Below are 22,511 nucleotides of genomic sequence, written 5' to 3' on the forward strand. Positions count from 1 at the left end.
TCAGTCCTATGGGATCCTAGCAGGCCAAAGTCTTTCCAACTCTTCCACAACTTTGGAGCCCCTCTTGGACAGAAGGCACTGTCTGTTTGCTGGATCAGAAAGAAGGCCCTGTGTCAGTTTAAGCTCATCCTTTTATACCAACCCCCCTTTTTTTGCCTTCTAGGCTTTAGAACAGTGGTTTTCAAACTGCAGATCGTGACCCACTACTGGGTCGTGGAATGTAAGGCACTGGATCGCAGCGGTTATGGTCAACACCGCCGACCAGACCATTAAAAGTCCCATCAGCGGTGCTGTCCGGCTAAGGCAGGCTAGTCCCCACCTGTTCTGACACTGTGCTGTGCCCCAGAAGCGGCCAGCAGTAGGTCCAACTCCTAGGTGTGGTGGGGGCCACGCGGCTCTCCACGCTGCCCCCGCCCTGAGCACCAGCTCTGCACTGGGGTAGGGGGCTGTGCCTGCGGGCGAGAGCCGAGCAGAGCCGCTTGTGTGCCTCCGCCTAGCGCAGCACGGTCCGCAGTGCAAGGACAGGCGGGAAGCCTGCCCCTCCACCCCAGCTGCGCCGCTGACTGGGAGCCGCCAGAGGTAAATCCAACCCCCTGCCCCAGCCCTGAGTCCCCACCCAAACCCAGAGCCACCTCCTGCACCCCAAACTCCTCATCCCTGGCCCCACCCTGCAGCCCTCCCCCCAACCATCTGCCCCAGCCATGAGCCCCTCCCACACCCCAAACCCCGCATCCCCAGCGCCGGTGAATCTCAGGCATCAACAATTTTCTTCAACTGGGTCGCCAGAAAATCTGATCCCTGCATTAGATGCATGGAAGGATTTCTGTACAAGAAGAGATTTTAAAGACTGGGACTACATATTTTAGAGAGTAAGTAAGAGGTGCTATGATAGAGGTATACAAAATTATTAATGGTATACCGAGAAAGTTTATCATGAATGCATATTTACTCTCTCTTATAGCACAAGAAAGAGATGGTTAATGAAAGTAAAAGGCAACAAATTTAAAACTGACACTAAATTTTCAAAAGTGACTAATAAGGGTGCCTCAATATTTGGGTGGCCAATTTGAGACACCTTAAAGGAATCTGATATTCAAAGAGGATGTGTTCTTCAGCACTTCCTGAAAACCAGGCCCCCTTAAGGTGTCCTCTAGTCAGACATCCAAAATCCCTAGACATTTTGAAATTTTAGGCCAATAAAAGGAATCACTGTTATTTGCAACATGTACTTAAACTATGGAACTCATATACTAAGGCAAAGAGCTTGGTGGGATTCCCAACAGGATTAGATATCTTTGTAGTTAATAATTGCATCATTCACAAATATACTTGCTAGGATAAAAATATACAGGGGATAGGGGATATAAAGCCTCTTGTTTCAGGGCAAAAGTCAATCACTACTCTGCTTGGAGTTAGGAAGAAACTCTATAGGCATATTATTGCATAATTGCCCATTATGAAGTTTTTATACTTTCCTCTAAAGTATCTGGTACTGATCACTGGCAGAGGCAGGATACTAACCTAGGTCCATTTGTGTGCTCTGCTATGACAATTCCTATACTCCTACCTCATAACATTTTCTATTTAATCTGTGGTCTTTTCCAAGATACATATTGGAGGGCAGTCCCCTCAGGTCATACATCAAAAACCAGTGTCAATGGGAGAGGCACATACAGATTAAATGCAGTATATGTCCCCAAGCATACCTACAATTAAATGATAGTTTCACATTTTTAGTATATAATGTTCAGACTGGAGAGACTCCTGCAACCCCCTGTAGTGAATGTATAAAATGGGACTGACAAAGTCTACAGAAAGCTGTCAGACTTCCTCTTCTGAAGGAAGATTACTACAATGCAAGGCCCTTGAGGGCTATGGCTGCTGTGCTCTCAATATGCAGAGAGATTTTAATCAGTTAACCAGGGGTGGTGCAGATCCACTTGTCATACTCTACCCTTCCCCCAGACTTGCTGCAAGCCCCTCTGCGCCATGTGGGACCCCGTGCAAGCAGTGTGGTGAGCACACAGCATGTCCCCGGCATATGTTCCTTATAATTGGCCACTGTGCACCCATTCTGCTACCTTTTTGTCTCCTATACACTCATGGGAACAGGTTCTGATCCACAAAGAAGTTGTTCAGTGAAGACAAAGAGGATTCCACCCTGTGTCATTATTCGCTTGTTTCCTGATTAGCATTTTTATAAATGTGATAACTGCAAACTAGTGTCTATTAACTATATCTTTATGTTGCTAAATTCATTGCCAACACATACATAAATCAGGGCCCCCTAAAACATTTTATTAAATTTTAAATCCATTTCAGTTTAATGAAAAAGATGCTTTCACTGAAATAATAGTGCTTTTATTAAAAATAGGATTATAGAATTTAATCTAAAAATTTGCACATCTTTATTTTAATCTTGCTTACAAGGAAAAAGAAACATACTTTAAAAATCTACTGAAGTGCAGTGACTGTTTTTATACAGTATATTAAAAAAAACCTGCTGCACAAATTTGAGCAAGTTAATGTATTTTTAAAATTGTGAAGCAATGAGAATTATTTTTTTCAAAATCGGACAGAATGTCATTGTCTTGATCGTTACATTTTAATTTCCAGTTTCATAGCTTGTGATGGACACCGTTTAATACATACTGTGTCAGCATGTCTGAGCAGCTGCAGGTATGAGCACAGCATCATTTTCAAAATATATGCCAACAGGTGCTGGAAAGATCATCACACACATGAAGCTGGGGGGAGGTGGGGAAGGAGGATATGGATGCCCCTCTCTTACTGCCTAGCAACCTTCATAGATTTCCATTGCTTTCCTGGGAGAGACTTCAACCTTCTCCTTTACAGCTAATTTAAAATGGGGCTGGGAATGGGACAAAATGCGGCTAAAGCATGAAGTACTGATGAAAGCTAGGACTCAAATCATATATCAGTCCAAAATGTGCCATTTCTCTGGAGTGGTGACTTAAGGTCTGGTAATACACATACACCAGGGACTTGGGGTTTTGGCAAGCTAAATCTCAATGGATAGCCTCAAAGCTACTACTACAGAAATAAAAAGTAAAACAGACTCATCTACTTAAATTTTAAAATATTAGGTTCTTATAAGCAAGGGAAGGATCCTACCCATTTCGTTGCATTTATAATCATTGTTAAAATCTCCCCTCCCCCTTCTTCTTCTGCACACCATAGGAACTCATTGGCATGAAAAGTTACAAGGAATGCCTTGAAGACCCTGGGAAACTTTTATTCCCCAAATTTACATTGCCAGCTGAAGGGAGAGAGGTTCCCCCTCCCTTTTCCCTCCTGGGAATTGTTATAATTTCACTCTTTCCCAATTTACAAAGTCACTCTTCTTAGAATAGGGGTTATAATAAAATGGACTAGGACGAGGAAAGAAAAGTAAATCTAAAAATGTAGTGTTAGAAAGAACCTCAGCCCTGCCCTATAGGACAAATAAAAAAGAGTGTTCCTTGCGGCCATTTGGTGTGCAAAAGGACTTGTTCCTCCCTCTGTTACTGCTATTGGGTGGTGGTGTTCGTCTTTGTATGAAAGCCTGTTCAGTGGGTTTGGAGGTTTATTTCTCTGGGATTTTCCTTTCTCTCTGTAACATATATTCCTCTGTCTCGTGGGTTGGGGGGGGGGGTGAGGGAAGGTCCGCCATATTTCTGCCTTACCACGCCCGGGGAGCTGAGCCATTGAAAAGTCAGGCTGGCTGGATACATATTGTACATGCATCACAGCTCTTGCTTCCCTCCTCCTCTCTGGCATTACCCCCTCTAGCTTCCTTACAGAAAGGGAAAGGCAGGGACAAGAAGAACAGCTGCTTTGCAAGACAGAAGCAAATAGACCCCCCCACCCCCAGGCCCAAAGAAAGCCGGGAAGAAAAGTCCACTTGAAAGAAGACCTTAAGCAAAGCAAACTCAGAGATTTCCAAGAGGCAACAAGCAAAACCACCCCCTGGAGGATCTGATGATCTCCAAGTCAGGGAGGGGGGAAGAGACAAGAAAATGTGTGTGTGGAGGGGGGGAGGGGTTAGTCGCGATTAGCATTTCAATAGGGGCTGGTTGCTTTGGAGGGAGGGGGATTTCAGCGGGTGTCATTTACAAGGGACGTTTGGGGACTGTGGCTGCAGGAGGCAGGAAAGAAAAAGAGTGGGGGTGCTGGGCTGCTCCTCTCTGCTGGGCACTGCTGCTCCGGTAGATGTTTCCCTGTTGTTTGGTGCATGATTAGAGAAGAGGAGGAGTTGGAACCAGCGAGTGTCAGAGGCAGGAGATAGGGGGGTTTGCGCTGCTGCTGGTGGGGGCCCTTTCTCTGCCTCTCTTCCTCCCCGGGTGTAGCATCTAGAGCTCTCCCGGCGTTGGCTCTGCTGTCCCCGGGTGGGGGCTCGCAGGCAGAGGGCGCGTGCCTCCCTCGCTCCGTGGTGCGGGGTGTGTGTGTGTTTTCGGGGGGTGGGGGTTGTGTCTGAACCAGTTAGGAAGAATGACTCTGGAGTCCATCATGGCGTGCTGCCTGAGCGAGGAAGCCAAAGAAGCCAGGCGGATCAACGATGAGATCGAGAGGCAGCTGCGCCGGGACAAGCGGGACGCCCGCCGGGAGCTCAAGCTGCTGCTGCTGGGTAAGTCCAGGCAGGCGCCGCCTGCACCCCGACCCGGCCAGCTGCCCCTGGTGCTGCTCACACACACACAAGGTGCCAATTGCGGGGTGCAGCTTTGCACATGCATGTAGGCACATAGGCAGTAGACATGCCTGTGTGTGCTGTGTCTGGATACGGGGTGTGTAGATTGTATCAATCCATTGATAAGTATGAAAGCAAAGGGAATCTGATCATGGGTGCGGGGGAGGGGAAGGGAGGAAGGACACAATTTACACTTAGTTTCCTTGCCTTAGGTCCGCGGGTGCTTCCAATCGATATGATTCTGTTTATTCGGACTCCGAGGATGATGGTGGCGGTGGAGATACATTTGTGTGTGTGCACAGATATCTATAATACCCGATGTTACATGGTATATATCCGTGGGCATGTATTGCAAATACATATGTAGCTGGGTAAATAACTGATTCTGGTTCCTGTAGGTGATTTGATGTGGAAGAGACACTGGCCTTCCAAAAATGGAGAGGGGATAGGGCTTGGTGGGTGACAGAGAGATGAAAAGAGAACATAAATGGCAAATACATTTGGGGGTGGGTGTAAGGGAGAAATTGCAAGGAAGCAGCTAAATGAAAGGACTCGCAGGCGGAGTTGCTTTGCAGATTGATGGTGACAGGCTTTAATGTCTGCATTGTTCTGTGAGCCTTCCGAAAGGTTGCTGGGTGGCTGATTATATTTTTTTAGTCTGATTTTTATTTAATGAGGTAAACTGAGATGAAGGGTTACACTCAGATTATAGGCTAATTTGTTACAACAACAACACACAAAGACATGAAACTGACTAATAACCTACAGTATGTCGGAGGATGACAGGATCTTGAATATCTTTGGAATCCACCCATTGGATAAGAAATAAAATTTACAATATACGACATAATTTCCCCTCAATCTCAACATTATTGTATTATTGTAATATAATCATAGCTAATGTACAAAAAGCAACATTTCTCTATTTTTTTTTTGTTTCTGCTAAAATAATAGTAATAAAAAAGCTCATGACCAGTTTATTGTAATATAATGCATAGTTACAGTGGTAGACATAGTTTGTGCTTTGGACTAACGGCCTAAAAAATGTCTGTACTAGAGCCTGGTGTATGTGGGGTTATAAAACTGAATACTGTATATCACATGCAAAAGATGTGTACTGTCTGGTTTTGTGCAAATATGCTATCTTGTTTTGTATGATTGTTACTGATACGGGGTAAATTGTTTTTAAATGAGTTAAAGCTGGATCAAAATAAGTGAAACATGGGGAAAGAATACGTTCATAGTCATTTAAATTAATTTGCAGTTTTCCTTAACTAACGCATTTTCTCTTCTATACTTGGAATAATGGGTGTGGAGGAATGATCAAGAGAGGGGGAGAGAGAGAGATAATACTGGCAATAAAAATTGCTCTGCCTATTTTGATTTTGGCCTAGTTTTGATTGATTAAATTTCACATAGTGGTTATTTTAGGATTCATAAAAGAGGTGAAATAAAGACTATATAGCTTGCATTTGCTTTAGTTTATGGAAATTGACTTAACATATTCAAGAAGGTTTTTTTGGTCATATTTGACTTGTAGCACAAGTCTGTTGTTTCTGCTTTATTTATTTTTTATTGCAATAATGCTACAGGATTTTGCTCAATATTTTAGGGAAGAGGGAAATTTATTAGGGGGGAATCACTGTGTGATCTCAGAATGGGGGGGGAGGAAAGTTTAAATATATGAATTTACATAGTTTCAAAGAGTTAGGCCCCAGTGCTGTTGTCAATTATGTACATGCTTAACTTAATGAATGAGTAATCTCATTGATTTCAGTGGGGTCCATTCACTTGTAAAGTTAAGTATGTGTATAACCCATGGCAACTCAGGGCCTAATTTTGGCATTATTTTAGGCAAAGTGAAGGTGGTCGGTTTCAGCGAGAATAGATGGGTCGGATAGAAGAGCTATTAATTTATAGAACTATTGAGAAAGCTCAGGGTTTTTCTATGTAGGTACAACAGTGCAAACCTTCAGTGTTGATGTGCTGCATTAGTGTAAAGTGAGCTTGCACTGGTGTAGTTTACTTGAAACTGAGAGAAGTTGCCCTGATGCAATCCTTGCTTTATACAAAGTAATGCATCTACACCACTCCAGAAATTCCTAGTGTATACAGGTCTTTACTGTACTACTTTTAAAAGCATAGAATTTAATTAAAGGACATTGTCAACTTAAAAAATCATGCTTGTGACTGTTAATGGCATATATACTGGTGTCACAATTAACACCTAAGGTTCTGATCCTGCAAGGAGCTCTGTGCAGGCAGACTCCCCTTGAAGTCACGGGGGCTCAGTGCAGGTTCAGGGATCTACCTGCACAAAGCTGCTCGCAGGACCCAGGGCTAAAATTACTGTACTGAAACAGATTTGTGGGGGGAAATATTTTTTCAGTTGGCTTATTTTGTGTATTTGACAGCAGTTTGTATTTAGTCACTCCCACTGCTTCTCCTGTATAGTCAGTTACTCAGTTTTCCCTGTTGTTTGTGAGGGTCTTTGATACAGCAAGGAAAGAGAGAGAAATTTTAAAAAATAGGAAATGTGATTACAAAGTCATAAAAACTGGTGAGATTCAGAGAAGGAGTAATTTCTGAAATTACATAAACTATTTTTGTTAATTGATTGCAAGTTGACTGTGTCCTATTCCCCCCAATATGTAAAATAGTGCTTCATTTTATTTTATGTAGGCTTTGGGTAGAATTGTCAAAAACCACTTTGACCCACGTTTAGTGCCTAAGTTAGGTACTTAGTCTTCAGTCCCATTTCCAAAAGCACCCTGGGAATTAGGAGCCTAAGTGGGTTAGGTGCTTTTGAAAATGGTCCTTATGATCCTGAGTGGCCTAGCATGACATTTTCTAAAGTGCCTTTTTCTATAAGTATTTCTTCTTAATATAAAATCATATTAATTTCTGTAATAGTTTCTGGTGAGCACAATATCAAAACAGCCTATTATTTTGACTTTATTTGTTACTTTATTATGGACAAACTCCATATAAAGAGCAGGTGTGTGATCTGTTTTTCTTCTACTTGTGTATATGTAATTTTGTAAGCATATACAAACTCATATGTATAGTACAGAACATGAGAAAAGTAAGCATTTTTCTAGGTCATGGTTGGAAAGAGAAGCATTTTCCCCCATACTTAGTTGAGATTGTAATGTTTCTTTACAATGTGAAGATATTTCTCCCTCCCAGTTGTGTACTACAGTTTCTGCATCACATTCACTTATTGTGTATAGCCTTCTTTGTACATTATGTATACTAGTGATTATGAATTTAATTTTCTTTTAGATCAGTGAGTTTCAAATGTTGTAGCTTGTTTTGCAAACTTGTATTGCAATTCATGGTAAGATTAATTTTAAAAGATGACTTTAAAAGTAAATGCTTTAAGTGATTAAATATTAAAATGTCAGTTTCAGACACTAAATTGCACATCAGTCTTCTGTGAGCTGTTTTTAAAATTAGGTGAAGCATTTCTTATCATTTTAATTTGAAACAGCTAGCTTCCAGAACTGAGTATTAAAATGTATTATTAAAAGGAAAAAACAGTCCTCTCGCTAATACAAATTGGCTGTAATGTTTAGGACATTTTGGATCAAACAGAGTTCTCTAATGATTTGGTTTTAAATCTGTTGTGTTTTCCAAATTCTTTCTGGATTTCTGTTGAATATTTTGTAAAACCCTATAACTGTTCTCCAGAATTTAAAGTTAATCATCTATTCTTTGCTCTTGGCTGTAAAAACACTTTTATTATTGGCAGAGCAGAAGGAATTATGTTTTATATCAATATATTGGAAACTGTTAACAATAAAATATTTTATTGTTTATCTTGTAAGTATTAAGTGCCATATGCTATGATTATTCTTTGCATACCACTCCCATTGTCAAAAGTGGGAGTTCTCTTTGGGGAGTGGTAGTCACCTGTGGGTCTAAGAAGTAGATCCTGGTCTTAGGCCTCCACTATTGGCCAAATTCTGCTCTTATACATGCATAAGAACAACTACCATTCTCTTCAATGGGAACTTCTTTGCATATCTGAGAACAAAATTGATCCCTTCTGTAACTCTGATAGGTGGCTAAGTTAAATGTTTGCCTGCTGGTATTATGTCACCCTGAAAGCATGGTTCTCCAGGTTTAGATGTTCTCTGCATTTGAGATAGCAGGTCTCTAAAATGAAGTGAGGTCTCAAAAATATAGGTGATTTTAGCAAAACACTTGCATTCTTCATATGCTATCAACTGAAACATGTGGAAATTAAGCCAGTTGAGTGAGTATAAATTGCAGCCAACCTTAACTGGAAAAACATTCTTGAACCTCCTCAGATGAGTATCCAGTAGCAGATCTATCAGGTAACATGCATTTTGATACATAAGTCAGTTAAATCAGCTATCCCAATGGAAAATCTGGGACTTTCGGATAATGAAGATGTTTGACCTTCACTAAAGTATTTGAGGAGGAGGTGAGTCCATTAAACCAAGAATGGATTACACTGGTGTGTGGTAGCACTATCATCTCTGACAGATACATTCTGGATCCCTTATTTTTTTATGTAATTTAACTGCTACACATGGTTTATTGAAATAGAACCTGACACTATTGCAGTTTCTTGTACAAAACGATGCAGTAAATAGCAATCGGTGTATTATATTTCTGAGATATATGTACTCCAGAATGTGAACAGTATTAAATATGAGATTTGGGAGAAATCTCACATAATTGAATTTCCTGTTTATACATACGTTGGTCTAGCTATTGAAAGCTTGCCATTTCAGCCACACTCTGTTTATTTTTCATAGTATGCTTATTTCAGTGACTAAGATGCTAAGAAACAAATTGTGCCCAAATTCAGATTTGACTGGCTGGCCAGAATAAGGCAAACAACTGAAAGAGATTCTTAAATAGAAATTCTGTCTGTGTGTGTGTCTATATATTATAGACACACACCTCTATCCTGATATAACGCGACCCAATATAACACGAATTCGGATATAACGCGGTAAAGCAGTGCTCTGGAGGGCGGGGCTGCTTTACTGCGTTATATCCGGCAGCGGGGCTCGGGCGGAGATTTAAAGGGCCCGGGGCTCCTTGCAGGGGCCGGAGCCCTGGGTTCTTTAAGTCACCGCTGGAGCCCTGCCGCCGCTACCCCAGGGCTCCGGCAGTGGGGCTCAGGCGGCGCTTTAAAAGGCTCGGCGCTCTGGCCACTGTGGGGATCCCCAGGAGCCTTGCCGCCGCTCCCCTGATATAACGCGGTTTCACCTATAACGTGATAAGATTTTTTTGGCTCCCAAAGACCACGTTATATCGGGGTAGAGGTGTAGGTGTGTGTGTGTATATATATATATATAATACACACACACATTTGGTGTGGATTAGAAATTGTTGGTCCTGGGTGACCAGAAATGTAGAGGTAAGTAATTCCTCCCACAGCCAGATCCATCTAAAGACTTCTGTTTTTAAAAAATAGATATATAAAAAGTGTGTTATAGGGTATTATTTAAGCTGCTCTGGTGATCATCAAAGATCACATAGGTTATAACTTTAGTAGCTGTTTGGCACAAGGCATTGAACTTCATTTTGAGTAGGTTTGCTTTGTCTGTATTTCTATAATAAAGTCCCTATAGTTTGAGCATGGGGTTGGAGTAATCCTTATAATCATACGCACACAGTGCCACAGGTTTTTTTTAAGTTGATGCATCTCTTTTCCTCAGTTTTCCTAACTAAAAGGTAGGGATGATAGTTATTAAATCACTTAATGATTTACTAGGTAATGATTTTCAAGTGTGTTCCACATGAAAAGCCTCATATGCAGGAAATGTGGAGTATTGTTAGTAGTACGTTTTAAGAATGAGTTAAAATTGGTTTCAAATACTATAGTTACTCCTGAGATCCCAGCCAAATGGGACTGGTTTTACAGTCCCATTTTATTTTTAATGATTTTTTTACATCCCTATTGCTTTCTGAAAGACCCACATGAATAGGAGAAACTGACTATTCAGGTAAATAGTTAAATTGATTCTACACACATTGCTGTCAAATGCAGAAAGTGTAAAAAAACAAAAAAATCCTGAAAAAAGTTTGTGTTTAGTTTCTTTGTTAGTGTTAGGTGTGACTTGTTACAAGTAACAAGTAAAACATTTTTAGACAGAAGTGTGATTTAGGTTTTGTTTTTAATGTGCCTCTTTAAATCCCTGCTGGACATTTGCATATTTTTTTTTCAGTCAGATACTACAAAATGTGTTTACAACTAAAAGGAAAAATACTTTAATATTCATCAGGCTGTGTCTTACGAGTAGACTGGTAGATAGATCCTATTTTGGAAAAATTATTTGTATTAATATTTTATTATGGATGCAGAGCTGTATTGATGGGCATAAATATGACTATCCCTTTCGAGGAATATATGTCGTATCTGGTAAGAAGAAAGGCACAGTTTTGCTGATGTTACTTTAAAATGAATGTAGTATTAATTTTTAATGGACTATCAAGGAAGCTCTTGTTTACAAGGAAACTGTGCAGTATCCTTAATTTTTCAGTTACAGTGATCTAATTCCCATTCAAATCAATGGGAGTTGGCTCATGTCCTAAATGCACATATAAGTCCCACTGACATAGTTTTATTTACATGTCAAGAGGCCAAAGGACCACAAAATGCACATCTTGCATTTAAGAACATAAACCATGTTAGAGAGACAAGGCAGGTGAGGGAATATCTTTTATTGGACCAACTTCTGGGGGTGAGGGAGAGACAAGCTTTTGTTCTTACCCCGAGCTCTTCTTCTGGGCTGAGAAAGGTACTCTGAGCATCACAGCTAAATACAAGATGGAACAGATTGTTTAGCATAAGTAATTAACACACATTATAAGACAGCATTCAAAGTGAAATAGCCAGTTAACATCTCTGCAGTCATAGGGCAAAAAAGGGGGGAGTTACAGATTGTTGTAATAAGCCATAAATGTGTCTCTGTTAAATTCATGATTTTTAGTGTCTAGCAAAGTTATGAATTTAAACTCCCAGGCTCATCTTTTGAAGGTGTTATGCAGATTTTCTTTGAGGATGAGGACTGAGAGGTCTTTCCTCTTTCACCAACAGAAGTTGGTCCAATAAAAGATATTACCTCTTCCCTTGTCTCTGATATCCTGCGGCCTACACAGCGACAACAACTCTGCAATTAACAATGTTAAATTAGTGTTTGGGGGGAGGGGGAAGGAAAGGCAAGGCTGCTCTGTGAAACCTGTTGCTACAGGATATTTGGGAATGCTACCATTTTTAGAACTAATGGTCCCACCCTTGTAGGCTCCCTCAAATTATTTTTGTTCGTGGATGATGGCAGTGACAGTTTCACAGAGGAAAGCTATTATTGCTTTTGGAGTAAAGTGACGATCATGGCAAAATGAATCCCAAGAAAGTGTGAAATAGCATTGTAAGGTAAATGTGTGATTACTGGTAATTAACTCTGTTACAGTAACCGAATACTATAAAGACTGAATATTTTTTTTCTTGCACTACTAAGTGGAATAACTCTCAGAAAAGATCTATTCTCACACTTCAACGCTATTTTGTGTGAACAGCTGTTACTAATAAAATTATGGGAAGTTTTTCAACATCCACCTTTTATTTGCTGTTCTAATATCTATAAAAAGTCTGACTGGCAAAGACCAACAGCAAGAAAACAGTATCAAGACCAAGCAAGGACATGAATTTAGAAAATAAGTTGCTGAATACTGAGAGAGAATGTATGCAGTATTCTCAGTGGCATGTCACTAAGCGTCCATGCTCTAGGGATTGTATTAAACACAGTACGAAGAAGTGAGCTTTTAATATATCAGGGCCCAGGACTCAATATTTAGTTTCAGTAACAAATGCACCTACAATATCAGAAAAGGGTTGAAAATAAATCTTACTGGGGAAATTCCAAGTACAGCATAAATAGTGTTTCAAGTTAAATCTTAAAAGAGTCAACATTAATCTTTAATGTTCTAGATGCAGATTGTTTCCACAGTAAGTAATGTTATATGGAGAGACTGAACTAGAGGGGTAATTGTCTATAGATTTGTCATTTGTGGGTTTGTAAAGGACTGGTTGCATGGAAGAATAAGGCTATTGAGCTTGTATACTACAGTTTCAGTTATTTTTGTGTTTGGTAGCCATTCCTCATCTCAGTCTTTTAATAAAGGGAGGTGACTCCCCCATTCAGATATACAATATATGTATGTATGTTTGTATGTATGTATATAAACTAAACCAGTAAAATATCCCGAAATTATTGAAAACACTAATCATTCATATCAGTAAAGTGGAAAGGCAGAAGATAAAGAAGGCTTTTAGTGTGCCAGCTGCAGTGCAGATCTGTGCTGTTAGATTCTGTGAATGAATGGGATCCAAGTATAGCTCTGGGCCCTGATTGGTTGGATGGTCCTTTTTTAGTTAGGTCACAGTCATGCACCAACTTCCAATGATACATAGCTAAGATTTCATCACCAACCCAAAGGGCAGCACATATGGCATTTCTGTTTTGTAATCCCATGAAGTACCCCTAACTTTTGGAAAATGAGCTAGAAGCTGCTTTTAATGCATGCAAACAGACATTTTATTTAGTAATAAAAAAAGTTTACAATTCAAATTAATGTGACCTACTCCAACAGAAGTTAGCTATTCCGGAGTGTGCATTAGTAGACTGTTAGTGAACTCAGGTTGCTGAAGCATTCTTCCACCATTCTCATGCCTCACAAGGTGCCTGAGACATACACCAGTCGCTAAGTAATGCACAGCCTTTAGTGGCTTAGTGCTATATAAGGTGCAAATTGAGGTACGGGAGCAGCATGGAAAGTCTCTGGCTGGAATCTTTGCACTGGATGATAACGTATATGTGAGTTGAGGAAAGTTGCTTTTCTCTCTTCTTCTGTATTCCCATCATAGGAAAAATATTGAAGTCTCCAATCTGTAATCTTAATAGTAATTATTTTGCTCCTAGAGCTATTGCAACCCACATTTCTGGGTAAATGGGTGTCAGCCAGGAAGTCAGACAAAAGGTTTCCTTAGTGGTGACCATTAACTTATAAGGCTAGAAAAACTCAAACACATACAGAATGGAAAAGATGCCATCATTCCTTGTGTTTTTAGGAACCTAGCATGTTTGGAAAACTGGGCATCAAGTATTGGACACTTTTGCACAAATATATTTTACTCTGATACTGGATTTATTAAGCACTTCAGAGTGCCATTTCTACTATTGATTAGCTAGAAATGCAATGTTACTTGAAGGTAGACACTTCCTCTTTTGCTCCATAAACATAATAAGTTTGATGTTGTTGCCAGTGTGAAAGCTGAAAACCAATGTATCTAGTAGTCCAAATGGATACTGGTAATGAATGCTGAAAACTTTGATAAAGGAATGGTCCAGGTCTCTTTAACAGGATCTTATACCACAGACGGTATTGGCATAATTGGATTGTTACAAATAAATGTTTAATGGACTGTAGTGCAAGTGGGCTGAAATCATACACTTAGGTTTGCAGTGAAAGTCTTTTGAAGATGTGTTGCAGGAAGGAACAATAATTACAACCACAGAGTTTAAAATAAATAGAAAATGACAATGAAACTCAGCTAATCCTTTAGCTTCACTGAGAGACATCAATACGGATTCTTAAAATACTTTCCACTTCTACAACACCCTCATGTGAGGTAGCTCAGTGTTATCCCTTTTTTGCAGACATGGCAACTAAGAACAGGGTTAAGCAACTTGCCCATGGTTGTAGTGTATAAAGAGCCAAGATCTCCTGAGTCCCGGTCCTTTGCTTTAACTGCTCTTGGTCATATTTAGTCTTTCACCTTTTTGGTTTTTTTGGGGGGGCGGGGGGGAGAGAATGAGAGAGAGTGTGTGTGTGTGTGTGTGTGTGTGTGTGTGTGTGTGTGTGTGAGGACACTGACATGTTAACTCTAATCTTTGCCTAGCAGGAGGCAGTCTTCGTGACAAATTAATTCTTGCCCTTTCTGCTGATGTTGCCAAAAGAGGGTGCTTGTTTTGGGGCAGTAGTTGTAATTAGGGATGTCAAGCGATTAAAACAATCACAATTAATCACGCTGTTAAACAAAAATAGACTGCCATTTATATAAATATTTTTGGATGTTTTCCACATTTTCAAATTTCGATTACAACACAGAATACAAAGTTACACAGTGCTCACTTTATATTTATTATAAATATTTGCGCTGTAAAAATAAAAGAAACAGTATTTTTCGGTTCACTTAATACAAGTACTGTAGTGCAATCTCTTTATCATGAAAGTTGAACTTACAAATGTAGAGTTATGTACAAAAAATAACTCCATTCAAAAATAAATCAATGTAAAACTTTAGAGCCTACAAGTCTTACTTGTTCAGCCAATCACTAAGAGAAACAAGTTTGTTTACATTTGCAGGAGATAATACTGCCTGCTTCTTGTTTACAATGTCACCTGAAAGTGAGAATAGGTGCTCTCAGGCACTGTTGTAGCCGGTGTTGCAAGATATTTACATGCAAGATGCACTAAAGATTCATATGTCCCTTCATGCTTCAACCACCGTTCCCGAGGATATATGTCCAGGCTGATGATGGGTTCTGCTCGATAACGATCCAAAGCAATGCAGACCAATGCGTGTTCATTTTCATTATCTAAGTCAGATGTCACCAGCAGAAGGTTGACTTTCCTTTTTGGTGATTTGGGTTCTGTAGTTTCTGCATCGTAGTGTTGCTCTTTTAAGAATTCTGTAAGCATGCTCCACACCTCGTCCCTCTCAGATTCTGGAAGGCACTTCAGATTCTTAAATGTTGGGTCCAGTGCAGTATCTATCTTTAGAAATCTCACATTGGTACATTCTTTGTGTTTTGTCAAATCTGCAGTGAAAGTGTTCTTAAAATGAACAACATGCTGGGTCATTATCCAAGACTGATATAACATGAAATATATGGCAGAATGTGGGTAAAACACACAGCAGGAGACATGCAATTCTCCCCCAAGGAGTTCAGGCACAAATTTGATTAACGCATTATTTTTTTAATGAGCATCATTAGCATGGAATTATGTCTTCTGGAATGGTGGCCAAAGCATGAAGGGGCATACGAATTTTAGCATATCTGGCACGTAAATACCTTGCAGTGCTGTCTACAAAAGTGCCATGCAAACGTCTGTTCTCACTTTCAGGTGACACTGTAAATAAGAAGCCAGCAGCATTATCTCCCATGAATGTAAACAAACTTTTTTTTCTTAGTGATTGGCTGCACAGGAAGTAGGACTGAGTGGACTTATAGGCTCTAAAGTTTTACACTGATTGTTTTGTTTTTGAGTGCAGTTATGTAACAAAAAAAATCTACATTTGTAAGTTGCGCTTTCACAAAAAGAGATTGCACTGCGGTACTTTGTATGAGGAGAACTAAAAATACTATTTCTTTTATCATTTTTACAGTGTAAATATTTGTAATAAAAATATAATGATCACTGTACACTTTGTATTCTGTGTTGTAATTGAAATCAATATATTTGAAAATGTAGAAAAAGATCCAAAGTAGTTAATAAATTTCATTGGCATTCTATTGTTTAACAGTACAATTAAGACTATGATTAATTGTGATTAATTTTTTTAAATTAATCGTGTGAGTTAACTGCGATTAATCGACAGCCCTAGTTATAATGTGTGGACCTGATCACTGTCAACTAATGAGATCCAACAACTCCTAAGGTAGGCCACTGAACAGCTGTCTGAATGATTTTTGATCACTATTGACCTGGACTGTGCTAGAGTCAGTGATTTAGAGATGAGTCTCCTTTATCCTTTAGACCATGGAGCCATCAAATCTTGTTAAAAATAAACTTTTGTTTGTTTGATCCAGGAAATTGTTGGGCACTGTCATCTTTGTTTCAGTGGAAATTGTGCAAACAATGTTTTAATAAAATTCACTCATGTCTTTTTCATGTTACATTTTTGTGAAGATTACAGTGTTTTTTCCATAATGAGAAACTGGTCCTAGGGAGCCCTTAAAATCCAAACTGATTAGTACTTTGGGTTATAAAACGTTTCTTAGAATACATTTAAGCCTCTTCCCTGCTACTGAATTGTGGGTGAGATAATGTTTTTGTTTTCCGCTTTTAAAATTGTAACTGAAAGCATACTTATTTTCTATTAGGAAGGAAGTCTCAAGGAGGGGAAAATTATGCTCTCTTTCCTCATGTTCTCTATTCATTCCAGTATTGAAATCGTAAGTAACATGGAGGACATAGTAACATTTTCTCTTGTCTGTACAAAGATAGAAATTGCCTAGTCTGCTGCTTAACCTGATTTAGCAGTTCATTCCATAGGAAGGAAGAGCAAACAGGTTGAGAGTAGATTTGCCTATCTTTCTTCTTCTACCTAAGGTGTGCAGCTGATTCTTTGCTGAGAAGTGGGGGTTTGTAATGCCACTGTGGTTTGTGAGAGTTATTGGTTTTTGCATGTCAACAAGGGAGAATTATTGAGTCTCAATTGTGTATATTTTGTTAGTTTGTAATTAAGTGAATCTGATCTACTTCACTTGGTATATCTTAGTTAAAACTGATCTTTCAGCTGGTTTGTGAGCAGTTTAAACCTGACTATTTTGCCATTCAGGTTCAGAAATAATATTAGCTAGGAGCATTTTTTTTAAATGTCTGAAGTTATTTTTGGTTCTCCCCCTACTTTCTTGAACTTATTCACCCCCTGCTTCCTATCTGAGACAGAATTGTTGTTAAGAAGCGGGCAGCATTGTCTCCCGTAAATGTAAACAAACTTATTTGTCTTAGGGATTGGCTGAACAAGAAGTAGGACTGAGTGGACTTGTAGGCTCTAAATTTTTACATTGCTTTGTTTTTGAATGCAGTTATGTAAAATAATAATTCTACAATTGTAAGTTACACTTTCACAATAAGGAGATTACACTACAGTACTTGTATAGGGTGAATTGAAAAATAATATTTATTTTGTTTATCATTTATACAATGCAAATATGTGTAATCAAAATAAAAAATTAAAGTGAGCACTATATACCTTATGTTCTGTCTTGTAATAGAAATCATTATATTTGAAAATGTAGAAAAGCATCCAAAATATTCATAATAAATGTAAATTTGTATTCTATTATTGTTTAACCGTGGAATGAAAACTGCAATTAACTGCGACTATTTTTTAAAATCTCACGATTAATTGCAATTTTTTTAAAAAAAATCATTTGACAGCCCTACTTTGAACCAAAACCAGATAAACAATGTGTTCTGAATTTGCCAACAGCCTAATTTGGCTATATTCCCAGTGATAAATGCCAAACTCTATAGTATTTGGGAAGGCAGGTAATGATTTACCTTTGAGTAGTTTTGCCCTAAGAAATGTCTATCTTCCTCAGTGAGGAGCCTTTCTCCGAACACTAGTGTTACTGTGAGTTTGCTTCTCTTTTGTATATAGTTACAGTAAAGGTTTCATTTAAAAAATCCGCTTCAAAATACTGTTTTCAGGTAATCTCTTGTCTGACATTTTTTGTATGTATGCAGACATTGCCTTTCGGCCTATGCAATATACCATATAACAGAGTAGGTGCAGAATTTTAAAATGAAGGCATGTTTTTTTTATCCTCCATGTTGTTCTGTCCATTCTTTATTTTATATATATATAATAAAGTTGTACAGCCTCTGCAATGAACAGGATCTAAACAAGGAGGTCTTTTGTTCTCTTAATAATTGCGTACATAGCACTGCAATCATATAGTGCTTTACAAAATGTATAAGAAAGTCATGTCCCCTGCATAGAAGATCTTACAGAGTTGCTGTATGGTTTTTCAATTGCCTTTGCTTTAAATTTTAATTTTCTATTGTTGAGTAAATGTGTTACTTGTTGGAGTAATACGCAGCTTGATACCCCAGAAACCCTCTACTACTTAGAATATTGCTGTGTCGTATTCGTTTTACATTGACAATTTGGTCTTAGTTGGTGCCACTGGCACAATACACCAGAATAAGGATGGAAGAGATTTCAACCTAAAATGTAGATACATAGGTGTTTTCTATAGGATTTTGGATAAAAATTTCACGCTGTCAGAGCAGGTCCAATTGATGTTGTATTAAAAATGCTAGGAGACACTGGACTGCAGGATCTTAGCAACTCTGGAAGCCCTTGTGCAGATAACACAGCTGGAGCAGTCACTGGGATTTGTACTGATGGGGAAGAACTTAGTTTGTTTAAAAATAAGTTATAGAATATTGTCATGATTTTTCTGGCACAAGGTCAAATATTGTCTCTTACCCTGCAAGCTACTCTAAACCTCATGCACCTGTCTGAAGGCCCACTGTCTTCAATGGGATTCTGTACACACACAGAGTTGGCGTAGGGTTGCTAGGCGTCCGGTTTTCGACCAGAATGCCTGGTCGAAAAGGGATCCTGGTGGCTCTGGTCAGCACTGCTGACCAGGCCGCTAAAAGTCTGTTCGGCAACGCAGCAGGGCTAAGGCGGGCTCCCTGCCTGCTGTGGCTCCCGGAAGCGGCTGGCATGTCTAGAAGCAGCTGGCTCCGTAGCTCCTATTGGCCAAGAACCCGCAGGCAATGGGAGCTACGGGGGTGTCGCCTGAGGCTGCGGGGAACACACAGAGTCTCCTGGCCCCTCCACCTAGGAGCTGGACATGCCAGCCATTTCTGGGAGCCACCTGAGGTAAGCATCGCCATATTCCCTCCCACACCCCGAGCATCTGTTCCAGCCCTGAACCCCTCCAGCACCCCAGAGCCCACACCCCCAGCTGGAGTCCATGCCCCTCCCACAGTCCGAACTCGGCCCCAGCCCACAGCCCCTCCTGCACCCCAAACTCCTCATCCCCATCCCCGTCCCCATCCCAGAGCCCGCATCCCAAGCCGGAGCCTACACCCCCTGTTGAACCCCAACCAGCTGCCCTAGTCCAGTGAAAGTGAGTAAGGGTGGGGGAGAGTAAGCGATGGAAGGACGGAGGATGGAGTGAGTAGGGGCGGGGCCTTGGAGAAGGGGCAGGGGGCGGGGCAAGGGTGTTTGGTTTTGTGCGATTAGAAAGTTGGCAACCCTAGGTCTGCCTGTGTGAAGCAGTTGGCAGGATCAGGGCCATAAAGAGGAAAATGAGGGCCTGCCTATATGGGGATACTCAGGAAAGTTAATTTGAATTAACTTTCAGAGTGGATTAGTTAAACCATATTAAATGCCTGTGTAGATGCTCTTTTTCAGAATTAAAGTGGCCATAATTTGGTATAGTTTAATTTACTTTGGAAGTACCTTAAATTTAAAACTAATTAAGGCCACTTTAATTCTAAATAAGAGTGTCCACACAGGGGTTTAATGTGGGTTTAACTAATCCATTTTGAAAGTTAATTCAAATTACCAGTAACTTTTCTGAATGTACTCATGTAGACAAGTCCTGAACTGTATTTTTAAAAAAACATCATCTTAACCTTCAATACTGATTATGATAGAGGTGTAATGAGTGGGTGTTAGACCATCCTGTCATGTTTCCAGCCTTATCCTTCCATGCTGAATGTATGACACTTTCATTTCCTTGTGCTCTGATTCTGTGAAGAGAAAGTATATGGCCATGCTATACAAACACAAGTATATACATTCTAAATACTTAATTCAGGACTGTAATGGGTTTTCAGGAATAAAGTGAAGTGGCAGAGATAAAACAGCTCTTGGCTGCACTCTGCCTGGCTCAGTTTCTTGTCTTCAGGAGCACTAACAACTTTTTTTAAACCTATATAAACATGCCCTGACTTGAGACCACCCTCTGCAGGGAACTGCATGAACTGTTATTCTTGGGCTTAGTGTAATAGCGGTTGGTAAGTTAAATCTTCATGTGGTCATTTGTCTGTGTGGCCATTGAGCTTGCCAGCAGGCAGCATGGTATCCATTCACAAAAATGGTGTAAGACAATCTGGGACCCTGTGTACATTATGACATGGGAAGGCCCCCTCATGTATCTACAACCATAGTCATACACCTCATTTTTATGTGTGTGCAGTATTTTGTGGTACCAATTCATAGTATATTGTGGCATTTACAGTCTGCTTTGACATACTATTTATGCTGCAGTTATAATCTCATTCTGAATAATGGCGTGGTTCTTTTTTAAAACTTGAGGGAATTTAGACCAAATTTTTTAAAATGTAGGTGCCAGTAGTTAGCCTGTTGTATCCATACTGAAGCATCAAAATGAGTGACCTGATTTTTCAAAGGTGCTAAGTACCTGTGTGCCCACTGGCTCTGTGAAGGTTCATGGGCTTACCTGTGAGGAGCTCTTTCTGTGATCAGTGCCTGTGTGAATATTGCATTGATCGGGCCCTATCCGTTGTATATAAGGAAATACCCATTCAGTTGTGTCCTATGAAAAATATGAACCCATGTTGCCAGAGATGAAAACTCCATACCCACGGCGCCTCTCAGCTCCTTAACGCTTAACTGTTTATGTAGCTTGACATGCTGTTAGCTCTTTTTTCCCTTTCCTCTTTTCAAATCTCTCCTATTACTTCCAGTAGTTTCCCCTGCCCTCCATTTCATTGCTGGAGGCTAGCGCTGAAAAACTAGATCACTATAAATATTTTTCTTGACTCTTCTTGGCTGCTTCCAGTAATGGATGTTAGTGGAATCAGCCATTTCTCTCTGTACTATGTTCTTTTCTTCTCTGTAAAAATCAATACATGAGAAGCTGTGGGGAAAAAAAATCCATTTAGGTGTTGGGTTTATCCCTCTTCAGCATAATTTATCTCATCAGCACAAAGAACTTTTCCTGCCAAACCACCATTCCCTGCCTTTTCCAGTCTCCATTTTCTAGCCTGCTTCAAATGTAAGTGGACTGTATAAGCTATTTGTCTTAGTTTCTTCTGCAAGGGGAAAAAAACACTATGTCAAAAAGTTCAAGATGGCTGACCAAGAAAGATGGAAAAAATCCTAAATGCTTTATTATCTGTATTCCCCTTCTACACATGCATAGTGAGTGTATTTGTGCCCCTCCTTGAATCCTACCTTTTGCTTTTCACGCCCTTCATTCTAAGATGAAGTACCCTTAAATATTTCAAGCTCTCTTTCCCTGATGAAAATGCAAGAAGGCAGTCTAAAGAGGGATTCTTTTTTTAATTCTTGTAGGTAGTGCTACAATGGCTAAATAAAGATTTTCCCTTCTTGCCACTCTCTGTTCTGCCTCAGTCGCCTTATTAAATGAATCCTTCTGCATGGCCTCTTTCTAGAGTCCAAGTTGGTCAGGACCTTTCTCACTCTTTCATGATTTGGATGTAAAATTGAAGAGCTCAAGTCCATAGGAAACCTACTTCAAAGCCAGACAGGAAATATTTGATTATTTCCCCTACCATTTCCACTCAAGCAATGGGGAAAGATGAAGATAATCCCTATAAGCCTTTTAGAAATGGAAGATCTCTCTGACAATTGGTAATACAAATAGAGCACTCTAAACCTTTCAGAATTATCCTGTTCCTTATTTCCATCAGCAGACATGGTAGATTTTTTTTTCCCCTAGGAAAATAACCATTGCAATTTGGTTACATATTGTTATATAGATGTCACCTAGGAGTATTTCTTCTTATCTTAAGCTAAAATATCTCGGTAACAAGAAACATAATGGGCCTGATTGTGTATTTATTCAGATACATCACCGTAATTTATAACTCCATTAAAGTCAATGGAGTTACACTTAGGTAAAAATGCTATAAATGACTAGGCCCCATTCCTGTTGATTTTCTGCTAAAGTAGCAGCATCATGGACCACAGGTACCGCCATTTCCCAGGCAAAATGATGACACGGGCAGATCTAGGGATCTTGTTTCATTT

The 22,511-nt window shown here is 39.7% G+C and overlaps 1 protein-coding gene across 1 annotated transcript in view; it reads left to right on the forward strand.

The window, feature by feature from the left end:
* The first annotated feature begins 3,760 nt into the window (after window positions 1-3,760).
* Window positions 3,761-22,511, forward strand: part of LOC128839549 (guanine nucleotide-binding protein G(q) subunit alpha) — a 220,683-nt gene continuing 201,932 nt past the window's right edge. The window contains exon 1 of the mRNA XM_054032623.1: window positions 3,761-4,627. Coding sequence (XP_053888598.1) covers window positions 4,492-4,627 — 136 coding nt within the window. The 5' untranslated portion in view covers window positions 3,761-4,491. The remainder of the gene's footprint in view (window positions 4,628-22,511) is intronic.

The sequence above is a fragment of the Malaclemys terrapin genome, chromosome 6, assembly GCF_027887155.1.
Source record: "Malaclemys terrapin pileata isolate rMalTer1 chromosome 6, rMalTer1.hap1, whole genome shotgun sequence".
Taxonomy (NCBI): domain Eukaryota; kingdom Metazoa; phylum Chordata; order Testudines; family Emydidae; genus Malaclemys; species Malaclemys terrapin.